At 31.7% G+C, this 27,564-nt stretch overlaps 1 protein-coding gene across 4 annotated transcripts in view; it reads left to right on the forward strand.

The window, feature by feature from the left end:
* LOC100159811 (neuroligin-4, Y-linked-like) overlaps positions 1-25,946 on the forward strand; it is a 516,542-nt gene extending 490,596 nt beyond the window's left edge. For all 4 annotated transcript variants that reach the window (XM_029488726.1, XM_029488724.1, XM_029488727.1 and 1 more), the window contains 3 exons: positions 9,221-9,375; positions 18,780-18,892; positions 23,559-25,946. In XM_029488726.1, coding sequence (XP_029344586.1) covers positions 9,221-9,375; positions 18,780-18,892; positions 23,559-24,736 — 1,446 coding nt within the window. In that variant the 3' untranslated portion in view covers positions 24,737-25,946. The remainder of the gene's footprint in view (positions 1-9,220; positions 9,376-18,779; positions 18,893-23,558) is intronic.
* The last annotated feature ends 1,618 nt before the right edge of the window (positions 25,947-27,564 follow it).

Consider the following 27,564-nt stretch of genomic DNA (forward strand, 5'->3'; position numbering starts at 1 on the left):
ATACTAGTTGAAACCATCTACACATCGTTTAGCTAAAAATTAAAGTAATTGAGTTATTTACCGAATTGATGAAAATCCAAAAATACTAGCCGAGTTACGAAAATGAAATAACTTTGCCGTATACGGAACTAACACGACCATTGCGTATGGGTAGGTGGTATACGCGTTTTCTAGTATACAAATGGAGCCGTCGACATGCGGAATGGTGAGTGGGGTGAATAGGAATCGTTGTGTAACCGTGTAAGGAACGGTTAAGTTAGGTATAGGAGAGGCCGTGACGTGAACAACAAAAAAAAAAAACGAGAGAAAAGAATAATCATTTCGCTTTTCCGCGTGATACGCGCGTTAGATCTGTCGGTTAGATAATATATTATATATACGCCTTTTTGGATTTTCTGCCCAAGTGACTGCAGTGCTCGGGAGTCGGGTGAAAAAAAATACGTCTAGCTATAACGAGATTTCTGACTTACGGACCGATCTCGTGTGTGTATAATGTGTATATATATGCGCACTGGAAACTATGTGTGTGTGGTGTGTGCGCAACTGTACGCGGTGTACCCGAAGGGATTAACATCGTCTCTTGGGTAAGAGTGGTTATCTTTTAAAAATCGCGAAAGGACGTTATGTTTTGCGTGATAGTGCGGCTGAAATTAGGAATGAAGAATCCCCATCAGGTCGTTCATATCAGACCAATTTGAATAATATCGCCGGATTTACGTACAACTATAATCATGGTATGATAATATATAATATACGAAAAGAAACTACTTACCTACTATAATACCGCATGACAACGGTTTTCGCCGAATTCTTTACAGCCCTCGCGTTTCCGATAATCCTCCCGAGAGTGCGTGTTAGTGTGTATTTTAGAAAAAAACGTTCCTGCGGGTGTCATTGTCAAATGAAATGAAAAAAACTACGGAAGAAACACTTTTAAAAGTCATATTTTTTTATGCGCCACGATTTGTATATCTAATAATTGATACGGTGAAATTAAACGTATAATGTGGAATGGATAAAATACCGAGGAAGTAATGTCATTTGTACACGTGCGAGTAGGTCAAAAGAAAGAAGAAAACGTGATAAGGGAATAATATATATCACACGCACTCGCGTGCACCCTTATACATAGATTTATTCGTATGTTTTTAACCCCCTGACATCGCAATGGATTAGAATAGATTTTCGCTGGTTATTTATTCCTCGAGACTTATATTGCACCATTATAATATATAAGCCTTTTGTGACGCTCAGTACGTACCTACCTACCTATAGATTACCTAATCCAACCTCGCTGACGAGAACACGCTTAAGGTATTGTCAGAAATGTAATTTTTTTCATAAAAAAAATAATGTAATAATATAAAATTACATTTTTTTTTTAATCTAAATTTAATGAGACTCGTAAATAGTTTAATGGTAATAGCTACAATAAACGAATATAAAATTAATCCGGAAATGTATTTTAAATTACTTAATATATTAAAAATAAATTACAACGATTTCGCCGTTTAGATTTCTTTAGATCTAGTGAAGTAAATAAATAACCTTTTTAACACAAATGGATTTATACAAACAATATACATTCCAAAAAATTCTGCACTGTGGCGTTAAAATACTTCAGCCGTTAGAGAAATTTGATTATAAAATTACAATAATAGTACAATAATTCAAATAAGACAGTAAAACATGAGTATACACTATACAATTTATATTGATTTATACAGAAAAAATATTTTGATACTAAACTTTAACAACAGTTTCAACAACAATAAAATACCACACTGAAATACTTACAACATTACTATTTATAACATACCTACCGTTCATAAAAAACATAAGTACATAACAGTCTACATATTTTGTCTTAACAAACAACAAATTAATTATTACCATTTTTTTTTTTTTTTTTTACTTAAATTATTTGTTCTATAAACATACAAACTTGTACAGATATTATAGAAACCGAAAATAATAAAATACACTAAAACATCATTAACTTGATTGGTCCACCCAATTGTAATCGTACATCAAGTTTGAATTTGTGGGTGTAACTGAGTAACGTCTATATAATCAAGTCGCATACAACAAAAATACCAAAAATTATTAATTTTTTTATAGTCGTTGGAATAATTATTGTCTCTTCGTTCGTCCGTAGCAATTACAATAATTAAAAATTATCTGAAAATGAAATCTATCATCAAAGTCGTGACGACCACATTTAATAATAATAATAAAAATAAATTAACTGAACTTAGTAATGAATTCAATTCAATTATTCATCAACATTGAAAATGAATAAATAAATATATCTAAAAAAAAAACGATTGGTATGGCATACAATTCTGCTGTTAACTGAATTAATTTACTATATACAAAATAATATATTCCGCATTTCATTCAATGTATAACCTGCTTTCAATTAAAAATGAAATGCGTGTAATATATTATTATAATACCCACAAATTGAAATCAATATAATATTGTGTTCAATTTATATTAATCAAAAACTTCGTGTTTTAGTCTAAGACAAGTCGCAAAATAATAAATAAGTTGATAAATTATTTATACAATAGTATATTAAATGCTTTCTACGAATAATTTATATTACATTTTATTTTTAAAATATTTTCTAATGGAAAATGCATAATTCAAATCAAATTAATTTGATCGAATTACGTATTTTATTTCTGTTTTGAAGGCCAGTTGGGAAATTTCACAAAGTTCCAATGACTTTGTAATTCTATGGTTTTTCTAATTAAAATTTAATATTTACACATTACACTGTAGAACCTTTACCATCATGAGTAAATAAAAGATCTATGAGTATTACATACAAATGAAATCGTTTTAGGTAAACATATCCATTGACTTAATTCATTATTAATTTAATGCACGTGAATTTTAAAACAGTAAAGAGACATCATGTACGTAAACACTTTAATGCTTTTGTGACTGAAAAGTAATTATAAACTGCAGAAAAAGGCTTAGCAATAAAAATTATCGGTGGCATTACATTTAAGTATAAATAAATAACATACCTCACGTTTGTGTCTGTACTCTATAGGATTATCATTCGTCACACTGGTGGCCCTTGAGTATAGAAATCATGATGGTAAAAGGAAACAGATAAAAAAATAAGATCAATGACGAAATAATTGCTTAAACCCTATTATATTTTATTGTTCTGCTCGTTGTCAATAACAAACGTGGTAAAACTATACGTTTATTGTGGCATGATTCAATTTTAAACCTACCTATTAAATGATAATAATATCACTTAAAACAATATAATTAGACGATATTATTTTAAATTATACAATTAATTTGCAGAGCTTATTGTCTGAAGGAACATATTTTTTATTATTTTATTACTCCGAATAAGAATGTAGTTATTTTTAAATTACTTGCTCACTGATGAGATAAATATACCATGAATACGACAATACGTATTAATGTTTTTTGACACCCCGCAATCAATAATAATATATTAATATGGTGTGCTTATAATATACATTAATATCGAAATTAACATTTAAGTATATACATCCGAGTTAATGCAGTTTCGTTGTTCATAATCTCCCCGAACAGTTTTGAAACAAACGAAAAATATTACAATTCTTATTTCTAGTGTTAAAAAAAAAAATTAAAAAAATAAAGTTCGCACGTTTAGAATAAAAATAAATAAAATGATGTTTTTAGTTTTATGATTAACGGTCCAGGATAAAGTTTCTGAAATAAGATAAAAAAAAAGCATTTATATAGCATATACAAAATATATAATATAATATACAGAGCAACGTATAAAATATTTAAGAGTTGAAAATGTACTATTTTTTTTTTTCGTTGAATAAAAAATATAGTACGTTAGCCAGTCGTATGGGTACTTTAACATTTTCGTTATACATATTATATATATCCTATATTATCGCTACGCGCGTATATGCGTATGTCAACGCCCAAATCATATACATAGGTGTAATGATATATATACTTACTTACATACATACATACATACATACATACATACATATACTATACATACATCCATACATACATACATACATACATACATACATACATACATACATACATATACTATACACGCGCGTACACACACATATTATATATATATGTTGCGGTCTGGCAGACCAGCGAATTAAAGACAGACACACTCTCGTTTATGAGCCGAGTACACATAGTAACACTGCAGCTTGCCAAGTGGACGGCGACGACCGGTGCTGATATACGCGTTTGGAACGAGAGAAAAAAATAGCAACATCGGACCAAAAAAAAAAAAAAATAATAATAATAATAGTACAAACAAGTTTTCGGGGGCTTAACAATTTTACACGGCCGTTTCACACGCCGCCGCGAAAAGTGCTAAAATCAGCACCGGCGGGTCCGAATTAAACACCGTAATAATTCACCGGCGGGTAGGTATATACACCTCTCTGTCGACCCCACCCCCACCCACCCATATAGGCCATATAGTTTATGGCGACATAAACTATATAATATAATATCTGTGTGTGCGTGTGCGTGGGTGGCACCGCGATGTCTGCACAGGTTAATAGGCATTAAAAACGTCGAGTGTCAAAATGTATGGTGCGCGTAAAACCGTTGTTGCTGTTTATGCTAATCAAGCAGACCAGATGATTTAATAATAATATTATAATATTATTGCCGACGCGTAGTTATACGTATATAATAATATAATATAATATAATATAATTTATAATGTTGTACTCGGGCGGGACGTGCCCTCGACGGGATTTCCAACTGGTCGCGTCCGCGCCGACCGATTTCGAGTGGCCGCGACCGTGTCTCGTACGAGTGTGTGTGTGAGTGTTTGTGTGCAGGGTGTGAGTGGGCGAGTGGGTGGTTTCCGGGTATGGGGGGGGGGGGGGGTGATATTTAAAATTGGCCGCAACGAGACTGTGCGCGCCGCCACCGACGACTTGTGCACTCGACTGCCTGCAGACCTGTCGAGTGTGTACGTGTAGTTGTACGTCGGAAAATGTATACCTACCCATTATTATGTGTATGTTGTTATGTCGGTGCTCAAAACGCGAACACAAACGCCTCTACACGATATTATAATAAATATTATTCTCTGACCGACTTTCGAGACGGCGGCGCGTTTGACGAGCACTAAAAATTTTAATGTATTTATTATTATTATTATTATTATGTAATGTTATAATATTAATATGATATGGGGAGTTTCAGAGACTTGGTTGGGGGGGGGGGATAAGTCACAATTTTCAGTATAGTATAATATTGTTTTTTTTAGTACCTATAATTATGTTTTTAACAATATACAATTTGTTTGAAATACTAGCTGAGGAGGCGCTCTAGCTCTTCCTCCAATATACGCCGACGCGCAGGTTTGGCCGTTATGGACCGCGTTTTACTGTGCACCGATAAAGTATAACTTTTCGAGACCTGCAGGAAATACGTCATGACGTCATATTATGATTTTCAAAGACTAATACATTTTGTCAGTTTTTAAAAGTAGTCAAGCAAACATTATTTATTCTTTTGACGTTTACTAAGAATTTTCACAGTAGTTTATCGACAATAAAAATAAAACATATTTACCTATGTCAATAACTGAAATTAAACAACGCCGTAAACTATTATAAATTATATATAATTTATATTCCATGGAAAAAAAATTATAATCAATGACATGTGTAAGATAGGATGCTTTTAAATCAGATTACATAAAGGTATTTACATCCTAGTTTACAACCTCGAAGTATATAATATGCGAATAAAAAATAGGATAGGCGTGACCTATGGCGGCCGAAGTTGGCTATATTTAAGTTTGCAGAGCCTAATCTACGTAGCCACTTTCGGGTCCATTCCGTATAAAAACATGCAAATGCATCAACGTCGAGCTTTAATAGGATTTACCCAATAACTATACTGCCGCATGTACTCGGTAGAGTTTGTTATTGTTGTTGAAACTAGAAAGGGACAAGTAATTTTAGATTTCGGCTTAGTCAATATATAGTCGATCAAGCCCTTCTGGACGGCTTAGCGACGGATCATTCATATTTATTTACCGATGTTGTATAATTTGAGTTTTGAATTTTTTATATTATAATGTATATTATAGAGATTCAAATAAAGTGCAATGAACATAATATTATGTGAAATGATACGTCATGGTCATTGGTTTTACAAGACATTGAAATAGCCTATACTTTGTTGGGCCAATTAATAAAATTCTATTATTTTAAGTTAACTGCATACTTTGACAATACAATAATGAATTCTGTAAAATTTGAAAATACAATTTTATATTTTAGTTTCCGTCTTAATTATTATAATACTTTTCCACTAATCTACTACCCGATGAACATTTAAGGAGGTTGGTAAAGTGCATTATAAAGAAAAAAAATGACTTCACAGGTATAATATTCTCAGGCCTTGTAGAATTGTCGGATTTTGATAACTATTTTTTTATCTGAAAGAAGATGACTTCCTACCGGTTGCATCGAACTCTGATATTTATTTTATTTCAAATAATGATATAATATAATTTATAAAAAAACGCTTAAAATTGTATTATTTTTGAAGACAAAATATTATAAAGTTTGAGATTAAAATATTGAATAACGATGCGGTATATTGCCTGTAGATAAATTACCATCTATTAGTTAAAAAAAAAAAATTATCAAATTTGGTTGGCTCTACAGAACAGAATCATTATTCCCGTTGAGTGTATTTTTGTCAACAAAATTACATTGGCAACGGGTGCATTAACCCTGTACCTATACAATGTTAGTAATTTCAATATTAACTAAACACGTAACACCTAATACGAAATAAAAAAATTTTAAAACTTTAAAGTTCTACTTTTGAATTAAATAATTAATAAATCGATGATTTGGACTTTAATATTATCTGTGTAAATATTTTAAATAATGCTGTTGCAAGTATAAATGAAGCTGTGCTTGTACACACCATACTATTATGTTGAATGTTGATACTGGTAAATAAAATAATAGTCCAAACAAGAATAAACACTTCAAAAATAAACTACGGATTGTTTATAATATTATTTATTATAATTTGTTCAAAATCCGGTGCAATATTAAATTAATATTCAACATAGGTACTTTCTTTGTGTAAGGTAATATATAAGGTATTTAAAAACTCATTAAGGTAGAACTTTTGTAAAAAAATAAATAATAATAATAATAACTTATAGTATGGTGTACGATAAAATACTCAATATGCTGTAGTACCTATCTCAAAAGTGCTATAATACAGTGATTTAATTTTTCGATTCTCAGTAGAAAAATGAAAATATTGATTTTATAATGACATCTGTTTTTCCTCGAAGATTAGATTTCTGATTGTTTTTTTATTTTTACACACAAAAATAACGTCTTCTAAAAATAATTTAAAAATCTCAACACTTTTCCATATTATATTATGGAAGTAATGTATGGTTTTATTTTTAGTTAAATTAACAGAACACTAAGTGAACCACAATTATAGTAGCTTCACCTTAAGATTCATTCAAAGGTGTATTCTAAACGTGTAATATTTCCAGTTTTTTCTTTTCTTTACCAAATGCAATAATTAATAGTCACAATAGTAACTTTACAATTACAAATCTTATCATACATAACTAATGTCAACATTTAGTTTTATTTCGCAATCATTGATTTCCAAGACCAAAAAAATAAGCGGAAACATTTTTTTAATGCTATATTTTATACATAATCATATTATAGTTTTGTTTCTATTATAGTTAATGGTTTATACGTGTATGAAATAAATATACTTAATGTCATTTGATATATTATAATATATTATATATTTTGTATTATTTATACGTCTCAACGTCTACGGTTAATGGCGTTACCAAACAATGGATTTAAGTATTTAACTGCTATTTAAGATACAGTATATTGAAGTTGTATACAAATTATTTTAAATATGATACAAAAACCTGTTCAATTTATTGTAGTCACGTCATGTGATATAAAACTATGTGCATCTATATGTTATATTTTCTAGAGCAGGAAGGAGAGCTAGTTTCTTTGAGGAATTGAAAAAGAATCGATGTCATCACTGGGTTGGGTGTCAGTATTTTACATTGCAAGGGAGCAATTAATATAATATATTATATTATAACTTTAAGTATCAACATTTTGCCAAGAGACGGTGATTTATAAAATTAAAACACACCAATAGTCTGAAATTCCCCCGAGTATCCTATATAACTAAATTCTAAATAAAAACAAATCTTACTTTACTAACATTTGGTGTTCCGTCTTTTACATCTGCGTATTTTTTCATCTCGGTACTTATTTTAATATATTTGAATCATTCTAAGTTTAATTTACCGTTGGTTTTTGTGGTTTAAATCCTTGTTTTGGTTTCTTTTACGTATTTTTGTATAAGTAAGAGTAACTAGAATAAGTGTTGCAATGGGGAAAGTCTAAGTGCAATGTTGTGTATTTTAGGTGTAATACGCCATACTAAAATGACTTAAAAATGCAGAGAATTTTGTTTTCAAGTTATATTCTAATATTTTTCTTTAAAATTAATATCAATATAATTTTAAATTATGAATACATTTCAGTAATCTCTTGGATATTTATCATCATAGTAAATAAATCCATTATTTATTTTTTTTTATAAGCATTTTAGTTTTAAATAATAATACTTATATATGTAAGGCTATCTTTGTGTCATTCATTAACTTTTCAACTTATTAAATTTTGAAAATTATGATTAAATTTATCACTACATGTAACCTATATAATATATTAAAACAAAACTGTGTGTAATCTAAATCTAAATATTATGTATTTGTTATTTTACCTAAACATTTAGTAAGTTTTAAAATGTATCAAAAATTACATAGGTAATACTATAATTTTTGCAATAATATTATGTTGGGTATGCAAGTCGTATGTACAAGTACAAATACAATGAAACACTATAAAAAAAATATTCTCAAAAAAAAACTGTATTAAATACTTAAGTAATTAGTATTTAATAGAATTTATTTGTTTTGCAAATATATTCATATAAATTATTATTTTTTATTGTATTCAAATGACGAGTTGTTATGATAACTGAGTAGCCTATGTTTAAAAATCTATTTTTATTCTTTCTTATTTACATAAAACATGGTAAAAACTATTTGTTTTAATGTTATATTAATGCTTAATTGTTTTATTTACAGAGGATAGGTACTGCTCACGGAGAAGAGCTTCCATATATGTTCGGCGCTCCAATGGTAACTGATGGCATGAATCATTTTTCCAGAAATTTCACAAAAGCAGAAGCTTTATTGTCTGACGCTATGATACTCTACTTGGGAAACTTCGCAAGAACTGGGTAAGTGGCTTTTGCTTTGTAATCTTCTATCAAAGTTATTTTTAATTTCGTGAACAATCGCTTGTTGGGATGTTGAAAATATTATATTTTGAAATTTGAATTTCTCGTTTCTTTTTCTAAAAAAAAAAAACTAAGCTGACACATTTAAATTTAAATATATATTTCTTGGAAAAAACCATAAAAATATTACCATGTTACTATATATTGTGATAGTGACATCGGCAACACTGTATAAAATAAAGCAATATTTTTACTTGTAAGTAATAAGCTTAACGAAAATCATGCGAGAACTGTTTACACAATATTTTGTTTATATTATTATATTTCAATTTTTTTTTCTAGAACGTCTTTGGTTTCATTAATACTATTATGTTCATCGCAGAACTGTGTTATCTTTTTTATTTTTAGACTTTAACAACCTATCATACATTTAATATTATTATGGAGTGGTAACATAATTTTCCACCTTATTAGTTGATCGTTAATAATTATAGAATATCCACAAATCACAGGTAATTTATTATAAATATATAATAGTAATTGAACATAATATATATATTACACAACTTAATATTCTTTACGACATATTCATTCAAATATGAATTTCAATCAGTTTTAAAATTATTTTATTTTAATTTCCGATAAGAAAACTTTTTATTCAAATCACAATATATGTTTTAACTTTTAATTGTATTCAACAAAACATTTTGATCAATTATTATGATAATTAACGAATTAAATTTAAAATGTATATTAAATTACTAATCTTTTAATTCTACTTCACTTATTCCAATCTAGCTGTACCTATTTTATTAAATTGTACACGTGTACAATATGGTTTATTCAAATGCTAGTAGGTATACGCCATACAATGTTAGCTTTTCAACCATATTAAACCATCAGTATACCGCATGGTTAAAATTAAAAAATACAATATGACTTTTGTAATAAATTAATTTTGTAAATAATAATAAACCCGGTACGACGGTAATTTATATTAAAACAATTGACTAATCAGATATCTACAATTATTGAAACGTATAAATTATAAATATAAAAATGCATAAAGTACTGATGATTTAGTTGACAATTTAACCCCCGTAATCTACCAGCTAGCTTAATTTTAACCAAACCCAATAGTTTATCATATATTATTATTATAATATTTTTTTTTTGATTTGACACAAATGTAAAATATAATATTATTGATAATACGAGCGAGAAAGAAGAAAATTATGTGTTTTAAATTATTTCAATGGTATGACATGTTTTAAGATATTAGAGACGTTGTTAATAGACTTAAAAAAAATACAGTATACCGTGTAACCCGATCAGAGGAGTTAAAAGCTGTAATATATGTAACGAGCTCAGCTAACAAGGCATCTGAAACTTGATCAGGAGTTATGGCATATTCTCAAAATGTCCCATAATTTTCATTTAGAGGTTTAAGCGAAGCGGATAATTTTACAGCATAGAATATTATCACTTGCTATGAGATATATACACACGATGATTCTATAAGTTTTAATAAGGAACGTTACAAGTATTGAAGTATATATAATATAATATATAATCGTAATGGCTTCGTTATAGAAGTTCCGACCAAGAATTTGTCAAAAAGTTACTCGTCACGTATTAATACATGCAAATATACAGAACCTATATAATACATAAATACGAACATATTTTACTTGCACATTTCCATTTTTCAAAACCAAATAAAATTGTATAATAACGTTACCGATGTGAATGTAAAATAATGTTACACTAGTATAAGTTTCGTTTTATGCGACAGCAAACTTGACATTTTCCCTTGAATAAAGTTATTTCAAAACAATAAAAATAAATTTTTATGACAAGAAAGTATAGTGATTAAGGATTGATATCATGACTTCTGATCAGACTTGATGTTGGAATTGGATTTGAATCAACTTGAAATAAAAACACAAATTATTCGTACAAATGATTTTCATTATAAAAATATTAACATTTTAATAAGCATTTCGTCGGATACAGATATTTTTTGAATTTTTTTGCAATCTTAAATTATATTACAAACATAATTAAAAATATAAGCCGATTATAATATTCAACGAAGTGTTCATCTAGTGATTAGGTTGGAAATAAAATTACCTGAACATTTTCCAAGTTTATACATAATTTATAACATTCATTATAATTTTAATGACCAGGATATTACTCAAGACAATATTATATTATATATATATTTAAACTAATAAAACACGTGTTTTGTCTGTATTCTTGATTGAAAATTATTAATACGATGTATAAACTATTTGCGCACAAACTCACTTTAGTATAATATTATCGTCTCGAATCCATTATTACACGACCAAATATGAACACTCGTGGCTCGTTCTAGACAAACGATTCCGTGGTGTCTCTTATGGATTGGTACCATAACTATACCAACTATATTATACCTAAGCATAATGCTATTATGACTTATAAATTAATTTTTAACAATAATTTTTGGTCTCACACGTCTTCTCGCACCGCGCTGTTTCATTGTAAATTAATTTGACTCTCCCGCAGCTCCCACATCAGTAGCGATTTATCGTTCATTGTTGTAGAACATGTTATTATTATCTCCCATTGTTTAGCGATCCACACGGGATCGTGGCGGTAGAAGGTGAAAAACGGTCGCCCCGCAAGCTACAGGCCTCAGGTGATTGTAATATTAAAGCAATACACTATACACTATACATATATGTATAATAATAATAATATTGTGTATAATATGTGATATGCATACATGTGTATTTACTATATATATAAGTATAAATACACGTCGGATACCCTCGCCGCCTCACGCCCTTTCCGGTAAAAAAATCAATGCTTCACTTGGCTGTATTCTTTTTTACATAATTTCCAAAAGGATATTGAATGAATGAAAAAAAATATCTCTCGATTCACTGTCTTGCCACCACTATTACGCATACTTTATTTTTATTTGTTTTATTTTTTTAATTCAATTACTAACACATTTTAGATTATTTTCATGGACCCGTGAAAGTTATGAGTGTTCGGAAATTAAGAGATTTGCTCCCTTGGCGCGGCGGCAAAGGCAATACCGCCGACGCTGAGCTCACCAATCATATTTTTGTTCAAAAACATCTGCCTCGTTTTGGATTAAAAAAAAAGAAAAGAAAAGAAATAAAATGGGGACAAAAAATATAACACCATCTTGGAACGTTTCCATTAAGAATTATCAGAAATGATTTAACTTTTTGAATTATACTCTGAGAATTCATAAATATGTATAAGTTGTAACTGGCTAAAGTATATAATAATATTAACAAATAAATAAAGATATGTATAAATTCGATGAAATATTGTACCTATAAATATTCAATTATAATATATCATTATACAGACGGTCAAAAATATAATATGACTTTTTGTGCACACGAAAATAATCGTTTGTGGTGCTCTTACATAGTCATACAGTTTCCACTGTGATATGTCACACTAGTTTTAAAGTTAGTCACGAAAAAATGTTTTATGTTATTTCACGGAAATAAAAACAATATTAAAAATAATCATACTAACTATACTTAGGTACTTCCGTGACTCAAAATTATGATGTGCATTTAATTTATTGTCCTAAAACCTATTCGAAAAGGATTCGTTCTGAGTAAAAATTAACAAAATAAAGTATTAAAGGTTAATACCGAGTTTTTTATTTGAAATATTAATTATTTTTGATCCTCGTCGAAATATAGTTATAATTAATCGTAACTCATAAGTCTGCAAAGTTCGCAGCTATTTAAATTTAATTAAATGACAAGAAATATATTTCACCGGCTAATTCTAAATTATTTAAATCATTTTTAACGTTTTCGATTTTATAAATTTAAGCATGGGATATTCTTTAATAATGTTGTTAATGTTGTTAATGTTTTCATTTTTTTATTTTTATAATTTGTGTAAGCGTTAAGTTTTTTATTTCATTATCCCCAACTTAGAAAAAAAATGTTCATATATTTTTCACTTAATGCACAAATTGTATATTACTTAATTATATTTTTTAACATCCTCTGACATTCAAACTCTTTAATTGTCCTATATGTACTTTAAATAAAAACGTATTAATATAAAATGTAATAATAAAAAAAAAAAAATATAATTAAATAAACGTCATATAGCAATCATAGTTCATAACATCGTAATATATTCATATCACATTTTATCTGACAAGTTATTTAAAAAAATACGATTAGTATATTCTATAATATTTTAGTTTCGATAATACCGTCCATAATATAATAGATGATCATTTTTCATCAGCAAATTCAAATTACATTTTACAGATACTATAAATAAAAATCGGTCTTTAATATTGTTATTGATTTATGTATAATTATTATATAAAATATTTCTGAATGTATTTTCATTATGATGCATGAATAAGTTTAATTTTTTTTTTTAATGAAAATGTTGTTTTAAATAATTTTTTTTTAGTTACCTATGTTTAAAAATAAGATAATATTTTTCACGATTTGATTTACTCTTAAAATAAAATAAATAAATAAATTATTATTATTCTTTTATGTATACATTAATTTATACTTAATTTTGTGATGAGTTTCTATATTATTTTGCAGACATTTGACCTATTTTTCAGACAGTTAATATTATTAACAAGCGAATTCTATACATAATATTCTACATTACCTCATAAAATTGTATAGGTATGAGATAATCTAATTTTTAGAGATGTGCAATTATAATAATAATATACACTGCTCATTAAATCATAATGTAATAATGTATTTGCAGAGCACAGGATCTATAAGCTAAATTTAATTAGGCCTTTATGGATTTTATTAAAACCATTAAACTAGTCAGGCTTCACGCATTACAAATCCTCGGAAATTGGGATTATCGTTAATCCCTACAGACGTGATTTTATTTAACATATTTCCATTATGGTTAGGCTTAAATATTTGGACAAAGCTCATTTTGTCTCCTATAGTATTGTTCTCTGGTACTTCCTATGTAACGTTTTTTATTAGCAGTTTTTTGTATCTCTTATAATATTATGTTACAAGTAATTTAAATGTATTTAATATAGGTATATATATATTAGTTTTTTTTTGTTTTCAATGATCAACTCCCGAAAAATATCATTCGCAATTGTTATTTAAACTATATTTTGTTTTGTATAAATGTGAAGAGATTTAAGTAAAAAAAAATTCTAATCCGGCCATTTTAAATGCGCAACGGTTAAATCCAATTACCTACAATGAATCCGGTATATATAATAATAAACGTTATACATTATAACTAGGGTCTTCCAGATATTTGTCGGTGATAATAATGTCAGGATTACCTATGATATTGGTTCTTACGTGGCGATCCCACCATTTTTTTCACACAAAACTTGGTAGACCCTGTATGATAATAATATTATGAGCTATAACCCAACGACGGTTGATCAATATTTAAATCCAAAGCAATAATTAAAAATTCATGACGGTGTGCCTACTTGCGGAAACTATAGAAAGAAATATTATACTCCTCCGATATTATAATATTAATTGGATTTCTATAATTGGACATTAGACAGCTGGTGCAGCCAATCTGTATAAATAATATTTTGTAAGATATTGCTCGAAAATATTACAAACCGACAACGACTGCAAACAACATCGATCGAATATATTCTAGACCGTCGAACGGTGGACCTCGTATCCCCTCGATACACCGCACCCCGACAGGATTCACTTCGTCGTTTTTTTTTTCGGTATCTCCGGTATACCTATAACTGGTAGTCACGCCGACTCGATATACATTTTATAACCGTCGATATACGCGTTGCGTTTGTCTCGTTCGTGCGTAGGTTAGATTGTTACATAGGTAGGCAGTTTTGGCCGCACGTGGAACCGGCGCAATGCGACGACGACCACAACCACGATCGACGCCTTCTTTTTCGGGTCGACATTATATTATATACCTGGGTAATAGTGTAATAATATGTAAGACTTAAGGGATCGGCGTTCAATATATATATATATGGGTGCCCAGCTTCGGTGAATAGTATATTAAATACCGCTTAAGCTCGAAAACCCCGGTGAAAGTCTGTGGGGTGGTTCGTGAGGGCGTGGTAGGGGGGTACGTGAAGTCGTTTCCGAACGTCCGCGATTGTTGAGACCAGTGGCGGCGGCGGCAGGATGTGCCGCCAGTAATCGCTGCGGATCGCCGGCCGGCGGCGGGGTGGGAGTCGTGGCTCGTCGTAATGAACGGAAATTTTTGCGGTTAATTAAAAACGATTTCGATCTGCGTACATTGCCCGCCCGACTGGGCGAACCCTAAGACCACGTCGTCGCCGCCGCCACCGGCTCGTTCAATATATTTTAATATGTATATAATATCATATTATTATACGCGTGTATGTATTGCCAGTGTGCGCTAGGAAAGTCAAACGGACCGGAAATAAAAGTGAAAAGGGGAAAAAAAAGAACGAGGACAGAGGGAATAATACCATCGAGGTTGACCTTAATTACTCGCCGGCGGCGGGTTTGATGAGATAAAACAAGACTAATAATTTAATAGGGTTTGTGCAGTTGACGGTTTCCGAGTATAATAATTATTTTAAACGGGGCGGCGACAAGACAAGTCGTTTACATTATATTTAATGTACATATTATTATTATATTATTATATGTATACACTGTGAAGAAAAATTCGGTGGAATAAATTTTATGAAAATAATGTACAAAATGCGCTTAGTCAATATATTATTACGTATTACAATTACAGTATTAGACATTACAATACGACTAGGTCCGTCCGCATGACACGTCCGAGTGACTTCAACGCTATCGACATCGACATATCATTCGGCTTCTTTTGTACAATAAATATTATATACCAGATACCTATATACGATGTTTATGACGTGGCGTGAACTTTATCACGTACGTGTACTTACAAGATATATGAAAACGCACTGAAAATCGTAGGTACTTCCCTGTGAAACGTGGTTCGATTAACAACAGAGCGATATCGATGATGCCATTCCGAAAAAAATAAACATTATCGATTGTCGGTACTATCTACGGGAACCTGGCTAATATAGGTTAAAACTGACTAGTTAGATTAGGTTATGTGAGGTATAATATACCTAACCTAAGGCATAGATCATAATATAGCCAATAATCGCTTCGTCTCTCGCATAGATGTCTATATTATGTGCCTATAGCGGGTCGTGCTGTTGTTCTTTTCGTTTTATACCTAAATCATTTTGTATAATATTATTTTTTCTGTTTACGTCTCACTACTGTCACCGCTTTGTGGAAATATGAAATTGTCGCCGTCGTTGATAACTTCTATAATATTATGGTGTAATAATATTAATGTATGCTGCTATAAATAGTTCACCTTTGTTTCCGCCTACAACGACTTTTATAGTGACGACGCTAAATTCTACATGATAAACTCGCGACACCGAATAATTTTTCATTGTATTAAAATCATTAAATCATGCAGGAATAAGACTACGAAATTAATAAATACCACGCCCTTTCATATACATTTAACTTTATATGGGTAGTTAATATTTACACAAAAACGTTGTACAGTTATGCGACGTCATTACGTTATGGTAGGTTGGGTTAAAATTTTTTTTTTTAAATTTTAAACTCTTAAACACACATGATAATATTATCATAGTCGTCGTCAATTTTCTTCACACTTGTTATTTTTGTTTTATTTCAAAATTGCGACACTGACAGTTTTAATACCATTGAGTGCCATTAAATAAACTTTTAGACATGGTCAACAAACTTAGTTTTCAATTATAAATATCGGAGTCGGAGGTAATAACATTAACTTCAATTAATTAGTAGCACGTAATAATTCATCGGTTTAAAAATCAATTTTATAAAAACATACAAATACGATTTGACTTGTACTGGTCTACTTTTACTGAATCAGAACTAGGTATCTGTTTTAGAGGGGAGGGGTGTACGGTTGGATTGAAACACGTGTGTGGATATGCGTTAAGGATTTACCACTAAAAACCCGGGTGGTCACTAGCCGGTGCTTGCACACAAAACACGTTTCTTGACTGAATGCAACCACAGCGCCAAGTCACTGAAAAAATATTTATTATTAATTTAATCTAATAAAAATTAGATTTTTACTGTTATTCACTGACTCTAAATAATATAGGTGGTAGTTAATTCCATATCAGATATAATATTAGTTCTTTCGTAATTATATACACTTTTAGAAATGATGTACCTATTTATTAATTTTATTTTTTTATATACCTACACATATTATACAATTTGCGAAAGTATGCGAAATCCATTTATGTTCAACCAACCTTTACATTCAGGGTCTGACTTAAGGCAACAATAACTTTATGTCAAGTACCTACCCCATTATTATAAGTACTTACATAATGTAAAAATTAAAAATTAATTAACTAATTAATCATTATTTTTTTTTATACGTTTTTTAAGAAACTTTAATCAGTATATAATATTTATCATATAACAACAAAATAACAAAGTACTTTTAGAAAAAAAAATGTCTTAAATGTCTATAATATTATATTAGTATACAATATACATAGCTATATTATAAGTGAATAAATAAGTAAAATTAAAATGATAACTTTTATTTATTATAGCAAGTTTGATGTCTTTTGTTGTACATTTTAAATATTAATTTCCGGTGCGAGGATAATGGTGGCAGCGTTCAATTTCGGCATATAATAAAAAAAAAACAATATTCAAGACCGAAAAATGTTTTAAGTTATTCAAAAATAAATCCCTTTTTCTTGATACGTTTAAATTTAATTGAATAAAAATGCGTAGTTGTTAGCATTTTAAATATAATATCATTATCTCGAATGATTTCAATCAAATTCGATTAATATTGTCGTCGGACATATTTAAGCTCCACCGATTGCCGATGTGCATTGACGATCGTACAAGAGTACGTGTTTAATACGAAAACAATGTAGAAAAAAAAATACGGAGACCCTTTGCAAATGTTATACCGAATGATAAATGGACCTTTTACGTAGTAAAATGTTCATTCATTTGGGCGTGTCCAACCTACTTCTTTTTAATACACTGGACACATCGCCTTGCTCTCGAGGCTGGTGGTATGGAAGGGTTGCGATCGGGATAATACTGAAATAGACCCCAGGCCTTGAAATTAGAAAACGCTTTTGGGATTTTGTTGTTTGTCTCCGACGAAAGCTGTGGGGGAGGATAGATGGGAAAAAATGTCCTTATCGGTTGTCTGAAAGACAAATGTGCTTTGTAAACGAATAATATCCACGGTGAATAAATTTGTCTCCTGACATTCGTTTTTCTTGCACGATTATTTTTAAAATTGTATATTTTTTTTTCTCCCTCCAGGGATCCAAACGATCACGATGATAAGCCCGACTCCGGGTCCAAAGAGCGGAACAGGTTTCGAAGCGTCACGTGGGATGAATATGATCCGGTGCACCAAAAGTATTTAGAAATAAGTGAGTATAAAATTAGATTTAAAACGTCGAGATTGTCTGTTTTTTTTTTTTTTAATTTGTAATTTGAACATATTATTTTGAAATCGTATACCTACTCGACACTCGTCTTGTGTTTTTACTCATTTATCATTTGGTTTGCTCAAAACTGCGTTTGAAGGAAACTGTAATTATTTATTTATTTTACCATTTCACTTTCTCATCAATTTTACACTATAATAAACCGAAATACCATTCAAAATTATTGTGAAGCTCACGTTAAAATGAATCCAGCGCTATTGCTTTCTCGTGCACGTAACATTATTATATATTAATACAGAACCAACGTAGCGTCGTCGTCAGAGATCAGAAATATCTTTTATACGCAGTTTTCGGTACGTAATTGGTTTCCTCTAATGTTTTCAGCTAACATTTCCTAAAATAATTTTTGCTTCGGTAAGTTAAATAAGATATTTAATATTTATTTCCACTGCCGCGAAACAACTACACTGCTGTTCAACTATATACTGTTATTTAAGCGATTAACTGCAACGAGATTTCTAAGCTTCTATAACCTATAAAACCAACAGAACGAGTGAGATTACCACCGTACAATATTCGAAGTCGAACAATTGCAAAACCACTATAAGGCGCACAGAATTATTGTTTCGTCGAGTTTATGCCTTATGTGTGATATTATTATATGTTTACTATTATTATTATTATTATTATTATTATTATTATTATTATTTGAATTGAACGGATTACGATTTTTCAAGGAATCGTATGTCTTACAGTTATTTAATAATGTTTTTTTATATTTTCAACAGAAGTTATAATTATTTAGTTTTTGAAGTGAATACCTTATAGTCGACGGCGGACAGTTTAACACGTCTAACACGCTTTTCGTCGAACATAAATTAAATTTATTACTATTATTTTTTTCATTTATACGATACGTTTCATTTTAACTTTTAATTCCTTTTAATATCAGGTGCCCCCTGCTGGTATATAAATGTATATTACCAATGGATCACTTCATAAAGACATCTGCATTCCAACCTTAAATAATCTTGCTATGATAACCTACAAAAAAACATACAGTACCTACTCACTCAAATCCTATAACCACTCAACAAATCAATCACATCTAAACAAATTCCAGGTAATCCATCCAGGCGCCTGAAAAGGAACTGGTGTAGAGAGTAGGCTCTCCTTGAATCAATTTCTACGGGGTGCCGCCGTTGGGTGACTTCCCCCTCCTGTCAATCAAACCACATTAAATGTACTTATTGTATAACGTGTAAATATACATTTTTTGTTCAATAAAAAAAAAACAACTTATAATTCCAAAGTTAAATATTTATTTAAGTGCCTACTTACAATAATCTGTCGTGCGTACTCATACACCCTTGTTTTTATTATCTCTATAATATAATAACAGTCTGCTCGTACCATGTCCTACGACTAGACGTAATTGCTAATGATCCCACATAGTCGTATAAAACTATTTCGTATAAGAGCTAACTTGAAAATTGAATTATCGTACATGCCTATAACTATATACAACGCTAGTTCCTAGAGTGTAAGTATTGATTTTCAAGTTCCTCGATACGCATTGTAAGAGCACCTGCAGCCCTGAGACCTTTCGTCTGATACCAAACTCCAGCTTACTATCGTACATTCGTGACCCACCCGGGGCCCCCACCCACTGTACGACCGCGGAGTAGACAGATACGCAGTTATTAATTCATATAATTTAAGTCTGTTTGTCAGTTGAACAGTGGGTAGGTATATATGTATATAATATTAGTTTTGTGATCGACGAAGTTATTTCGACTGAAACTGTTATTAATTGTCATCGTCAACGGGTCGTGCAGCACTATAATCTTTATAGCTGTTTGTGAATTTCGACAGTTTTGTAGTTTCGTTTTGTACAGCCGATACGAAGGTAGGTATAATAAACGTAAACTCTTCGGACGTTTTTAAATATTTCATCTGCTTAGTAAATCCCTCGTCGGTAGTTCTGTGTAACTTGGAGGTATTTATTATTTTGTTTTTGCCAATGTCAATTTTCTAAAATTTTAATTGACAGTTTCTTTGCTATTCTTAAATAAAATTGAATATTTATGTTAACATGACATTCTTTACTGCTTACTTTTATACCATTCCTTGAAAACATTTGTGACACTTTTCTATATAATTACAAAATATTATGAAACGTGTTTTATGTTTACTATTTAGCAAGTCTAGCTCTGTCACTGTCGTTTTCGTTTTATTTTAATCGTCTCTATAATATGGTTTCATATACTTTTTTAAACAATTTATTTGAATAAATAAAAATAAATTGTAAAAATTCAGTAAATTGGTACCTACCTATCTATTAAGATTTTAAAACGTACCGAACAATGATTAAATTTTAACTCTGTAGTCTGAACCTTAAATTTGTGAATAGTTAAAAGAAATCTAAGACACTCTAAGTACCTACAAATAAAAAATAATGAAAATACAATTATATTACATATAAAAATATTATGTAACAATAAAATGGAAGATAGGTATATAATATATTCTGCATTAAATTGTATTCCTGTGCTTTATTTTTGGGATAAATATATTATTATACCCTTGTGGACATATCCGAAGCATATAATATTGGGATAACGCAATACATTTTCTATTTCAATCTATTTTGTTTTAAATTAGATTTGTTAATATGTCTGTTATTCCTTATTGCTGTAATGGAAGTTATTTTTTTTTTTTAATGTGGCAGCTCTACCTAGAAAAATGTTTTTTTCATCTATAGATATTCATAAAGAAACATTTTTCAAATGGTTCTTTATAGTTTAAATATTATTTAAATATGGATGTATCGTACTTGTTAGGTATATCCCAGTATAATATTTTTTAGAAATACCATTCAGCTATACATTTATTCAAAAATATACACTAAAGGGTGTTTTTAAAATTCCAATTTCTATTGAAGTCTACCAAAATATTATTCAGACATTTTAGCTATACCTATTCAATAATCGTATACACTAACAACGAAAATGGATACAAGCGACAATATTGATATTGTTTTAAATTCTATTTTCCGTCACTGGCCCATCTGTGGTTATTTATCTATAATATCTTTTAACATTACAATTTATTTGCCATTTGGTTAAAAATTAAAAAGGAATTCACGGAGTTGCATCAAGTTTTGTATTGTATTTAACTAAATACTACGTGCATCCGAACTTATTTCAATTCAATTAGAACTATCATGGTGTACCTATAATATTTTGCAATGATTTTGATATGCCACGACGCGAGGAAAATGTGATTTCCTCTGAAAGTTTAGATTAAATTACATTTGGACTACGGGGCCCAATAATCGATCGTATTAAACAAAGTCAATGTTTGAATAGAAATACTTTTAAACATAACATGGATGTATTTAAGAAAAGCTATCGTAGGCATATCTATAAATATTATAATTATAATAATTAATTATTACTATCGTATATACATGATTATGATTGTGGTTTATTTGACATATTATAATATATTTTCAGCTTTATCGACAAGAGAACCAGTTATTGTGATATAAAATAGACGATGACTCTCAAAAGTTGCACTAAGTTATGCCCAATACAAACACTAACCCACTTTATTCATAGTTTCGTTTCAGACGTTTGTCAATATTATATTCATATTGTAGCATACAGTATCATTTAAATAAATTACATTTTTCATCTTTCAGTCATTGAGTAAATAAAATAGCACATCCGTAGCACAAAGTCTGCATATGCAGTGGCAGCAATAATCATAATATTATGAGTTCATGAACTCGCGAGACAGTTTATACTTTTACCGCCATCCACCCTTTTGTATAAAAGTATAACAAGTATTATTGGAAAAAGTACACAAAAACATATAAGTAAATTATTAATCGTTTTCCGTTACAAGTCTAGTGCCTAAGACAAAAAATGCTTTACTTTATAATAATCGCTAGAAATTATTATTATGGTAAGTTGTATCACACACAACTTCAGCTAATGTTGTAATTATTCTAATATTAAGCTATAAAATAATTGTATTGCGATATTATAATTGAGTCTTTGTTTTATAAGTTTTTATAAACTTTGGATTAAAATCCAATTATAACTGATAACTGATAATAATATTATTAAATATATATTATTATTAAATTTAATTCATTGATTGATAGGTACCTTCATTATATACCTATATACCTATATTATACCTACTTTTTTTAAAAATTATTTGAACAATGTTCATTTTTTTCTGGTTGTATTTTATATGGTGTAAAATATTTCAATCACTGAGTAGTTTTAAAAATGTTTAATAATATTATTTTCATATATCAATATTTTATAATACATGTAGCGTAATTAATTATTTATATGATTTTTTTACGCCATTTAATGATGATGTGATTAAAATTCGTATAATGTTTTATTGCTTATACCTACGCTTATTATGAGTATATATTTAAGCCTTTTTTTTAGATTCTGAAGGGATAATGTAGGGTTATTTATTTTTATTTTTAAATATTATATTATTCACGGTATTGAATTATTTTTTCACCTCACACACCGACGTGGTTATAAAAATAACACAATAAAAAAATCGCACCTCGACGTTTGGCTTATACTAATGTGGTTATTTGAAATGATTACAGGCATGAAGCCCCGGATGAAAAACCACTTCCGGGCGCACCAGCTGTCCGTGTGGCTGCGGCTCATTCCGGAACTGCACCGGGCCGGTATGGAGGACGTGATGCTGCGGCACAACCTGTTCCGGAACCACGACGACGCGGAACTGTACGAGGGAGTGGTAAGGCCGGACCCGCTGTCCCGACGAGCGCCACAGCGGGCCACGGTCAACCGATTCACGGCCAACGGTACGGTGGCCGAGGTGGTGCAGTCGCTGACGACCACGGGTAGGCCGCAGTGGCCGGCGGCGGAAGCGACCACGTGCTTGCCACCGGCGCGCGGCTCGAACGCGGCCAACGCGTCCACGTCGGCCGAGGACGCGCTGGCCACTCTGGGGGCGGCCGGCTACGCGGCCTACTCGACAGCGCTGCACGTGACTATTGCGCTAGGAGTGTCGCTGCTGGTGCTCAACGGCCTACTGCTGGTGATCATCTGTTATCAGAAGGACAGGTTTAAGTGTCTGCAACATCACCAGCAGCACCAGCACCAACAAACGGTCGGTGGCCAGGAGGATTCGGTCAGGTACAAAGCGGCCACCGTGCCGGACGACCGACTGCAGCAGTCGGCCGCGGTGGTGGTCGACAAGGCGGGCGGATACGACGGGCGCCATCATCACATGCAGCACCATCACCATCCGCCAGCTCAGCAGATGCACCTGGCCGCGGACGCGGTGGCCGTGGACATGGAACAGAGGCATCACCACCACCATGGGGCTGCCGGCCACCATCAGCACCACCACATGCACCACCATCACGTACCGGCCGCCGCCGGGGGACAGCATCCGCCGCTACCTCAGACGACAGCGACGATGACGACAACGACGCAACAACAACAGCTTTCGGCGGCCACAGCGGCGGTGCGCATGGCCGCCGGACACGACATGACGTTCCCGAAGGCGGCCAAACCGTCGTCCAGACTGCTACACGACCACCAGGTCGGTGGCGGCTCGGGCGGCTGTCCACCTAACGGGTCGCTGGTGCACGGCACGCTGCCCAAACCGCCTCCGCCGCCCAGGTCATCAGTGGGTGTGCAGTCGCAGGAGTCGCAGCCTCTGCTCGTGCAGCAGGGCGTGGGCATCGGGCAGATGCCCAAAACCGGCACGCTCAAGATGCCCGTGGCCGCCATGAGTGAAATGAGGGTCTGACCGTCGCTTCGGTCGCTTCTACTTCACGTGCTGTCGCCGTGTATAATAATATGAAATGGTACGACGCGCGACGGTTATCATACAGCACGTCGTGTTCGTTGTTCTCATGGTCCTATTGTCGTTGTCGTGGTTGTGGTTGTCGTCGACCCCGCAGTATTATAAAATAAAACGATATTATCGTTCGACTTGAAAATACTTACGGGCTTGAAGACGTGTGGCCGTCTACCGACGCGGTTCATCGCAGCACCGGCAAATGACGCGCCGCCGGTCGTAACGCGCGCGTTGGGCCTATATTATATTCGTACCGCGGGCTCTGATACCGCCGCCGCCGGTAGCGGTATCATTATACCATGTAAATAATAATAACATTTATACTTACTATATTATAACATACTAAATCGGTATATTCCGATACGTATTATTGTTGTGTTGTGGTTCGTCACTGTCGTAGTGGCCGAAAACGGTATAATTATAATATTATTACGTTTTGTTCGTTTTAATTATAAAAAAAACACCTATGATTATTATATTTATGTTATTATTCTGTATAATAGATGTATTTGTAACGATATAATCAATCGCGTTTGACGGTACGCCAATAATATTGTGGTTCTGTAGTATTGTATTGATACTGTAATATTTGATTCGCGCAAATGTGGGTCCTCCAACCGGACGTGCCGAGAGTTTTATGCCCGCGAACGGTCAACGGTGACCAATAATACGGCCGGATCGTGGTCCAACGCCTATGGCGACGTTTTTATTGGTTCGATTTTATTCTGAAACGTACACGACATGTCACGACCTGTTTGTCATTATTTGTATGACCGTGCGTAATATTATGTTATAGACTTTAGACGATTCAAATATATAACGGACAAAAATCATTTGATAAATCGTATAACATATAGGTAGGTAATATTATTATGTCGAGCAGGAAGTAAATCACACACCTTTAAATCCCACGATTTCATCGTTTGTAAGGGGATTTATAAATAAGTCTCTGGGATAGGTTTATCATCGTAAGGTTGCGAAAAAACGAAATCAGCTGTTGATCTACTCGCTATCAAATCAAACCGTAGAAGCTGCTGCTCAACAAAATATGCGATATACATCAACTCGTCGGACAATATAATATACGTAATTATTAAAATATTAAAAAGAGTTGATGCTAGTATAATGTAAATAACTGCGGGAAGATCTATAAATAGAAAAAAATATATTGTAATATTGTTTTTAAATAATATAGATGGGTAGTTGAGAAATATTTAAACTAACTCCCGTAAACGTTTCAAAATATAAATAATAATACATACCTATGTATAATATTATGTTGTTTTAACTGTTCGACTAAACTTTTTCATAATCTTCGATTGATATTATAATTTAAACGAATAAAATGCCTAAGCTAAATTGTTGTATTATATAATATTATAAACATTATTGGCTCCGCGTCGAGTTTAAAATCTGTAATTAAAATCTGACATAAAATTTTATAATTAATAAATCGTTTACCCGCCATTGTTGCAGAATACAATAATTTAGTCACAATTGTCCGTCGTTACAATCGCATCTGTTTAATTATCAATCCCATATTATTATTATTATGTAGACAATAGTTTCACGCTCTGTACGAATTGTCGGTGAATTACTCCGTGTACGCCTGTCAAAAGTATATAATATAAGCCCACAATAATTGCAGAGAAAACTAAACTGGCCACACGTTATCATAACATTATATATATTATTATCTAAGCCTATAGACTTCGGCACCATCTCTTTGAAAAGTTGACGCAGCAAATCGAGAAACATTCGCCCCCCCCCCCCCACTGATTACACGTAGACAACGACGGTTTTAAAACGATCTAATTAGCCAGATCGATAATATTATAATATTTCAAAATCGCGTAGGTATCGTAGGTACATTTTATTATAGATAATCTTCAGCTGATGGTCATAGATACTATAATAATATTATGGTATCGTATTTTACTGTCGTATAGCCAATCAACGTACAGATGCGTGTATTATACGATAGGTAACATCGATTCACTCCACAGCGTTTGATTTTAGTGTTTTACAGTAGTCGAAAACATTGTTTTCCATCATCGTATAATTTTAGTTCACTTCGAGGGTAGCGTGGACAGAGACAAAAAAAACGTAATTTATATTAATGAGTTATTCGGTTGCGCCCCGCGGACGGAAGGACTCGCGCCGACGCGGACGCTACGACTATATCGTATTAGCCACCTGCCTTGTAAAAATAAATAATTACAAAATTAATTTAAATAATTGCATCGAATCGGCCTACTGAAGTCCACGCGCCACCCATTTCTGGACGTTTCGTTTCATTGTACATAACATTTTAAGGATATTAAAACTTTTCATTTCGTCGTCAATGCGCAGTTGAACAGTGTATTTCTCTCGCCGTCATCGACGAAATCGTCGACATCATATTATTATTATATATTTTATTGTGATTATCGTATTAGTTTGTAATTTGTATTGTTACTATATTATATTATTATTATTATTATATAATATAATAATATAATATAATAATATTATTATAATATAACTATACCTACTATGTTTTCACGTTTTGCGAAAAATGGCCGCAAAATATTATCAGTTTTTGGAGTTTATGAAATATTTCACGATACCTGTTACAATAACATACTATAATATCCAATAAACATGCTGCATGGGAGTTAAGTTTGCTGCATGGGAGTTAAGCAATGTGAAAACAGTCCGGCTCCCATGTAGCGGTTATTACGGAAAAAAAAAAAAAAAAAAAAAAATATCCAATAAACATTATGACCTACTTGAGT

The sequence above is a fragment of the Acyrthosiphon pisum genome, chromosome A1 (assembly GCF_005508785.2).
Source record: "Acyrthosiphon pisum isolate AL4f chromosome A1, pea_aphid_22Mar2018_4r6ur, whole genome shotgun sequence".
NCBI classification, from domain to species: Eukaryota; Metazoa; Arthropoda; class Insecta; order Hemiptera; family Aphididae; genus Acyrthosiphon; species Acyrthosiphon pisum.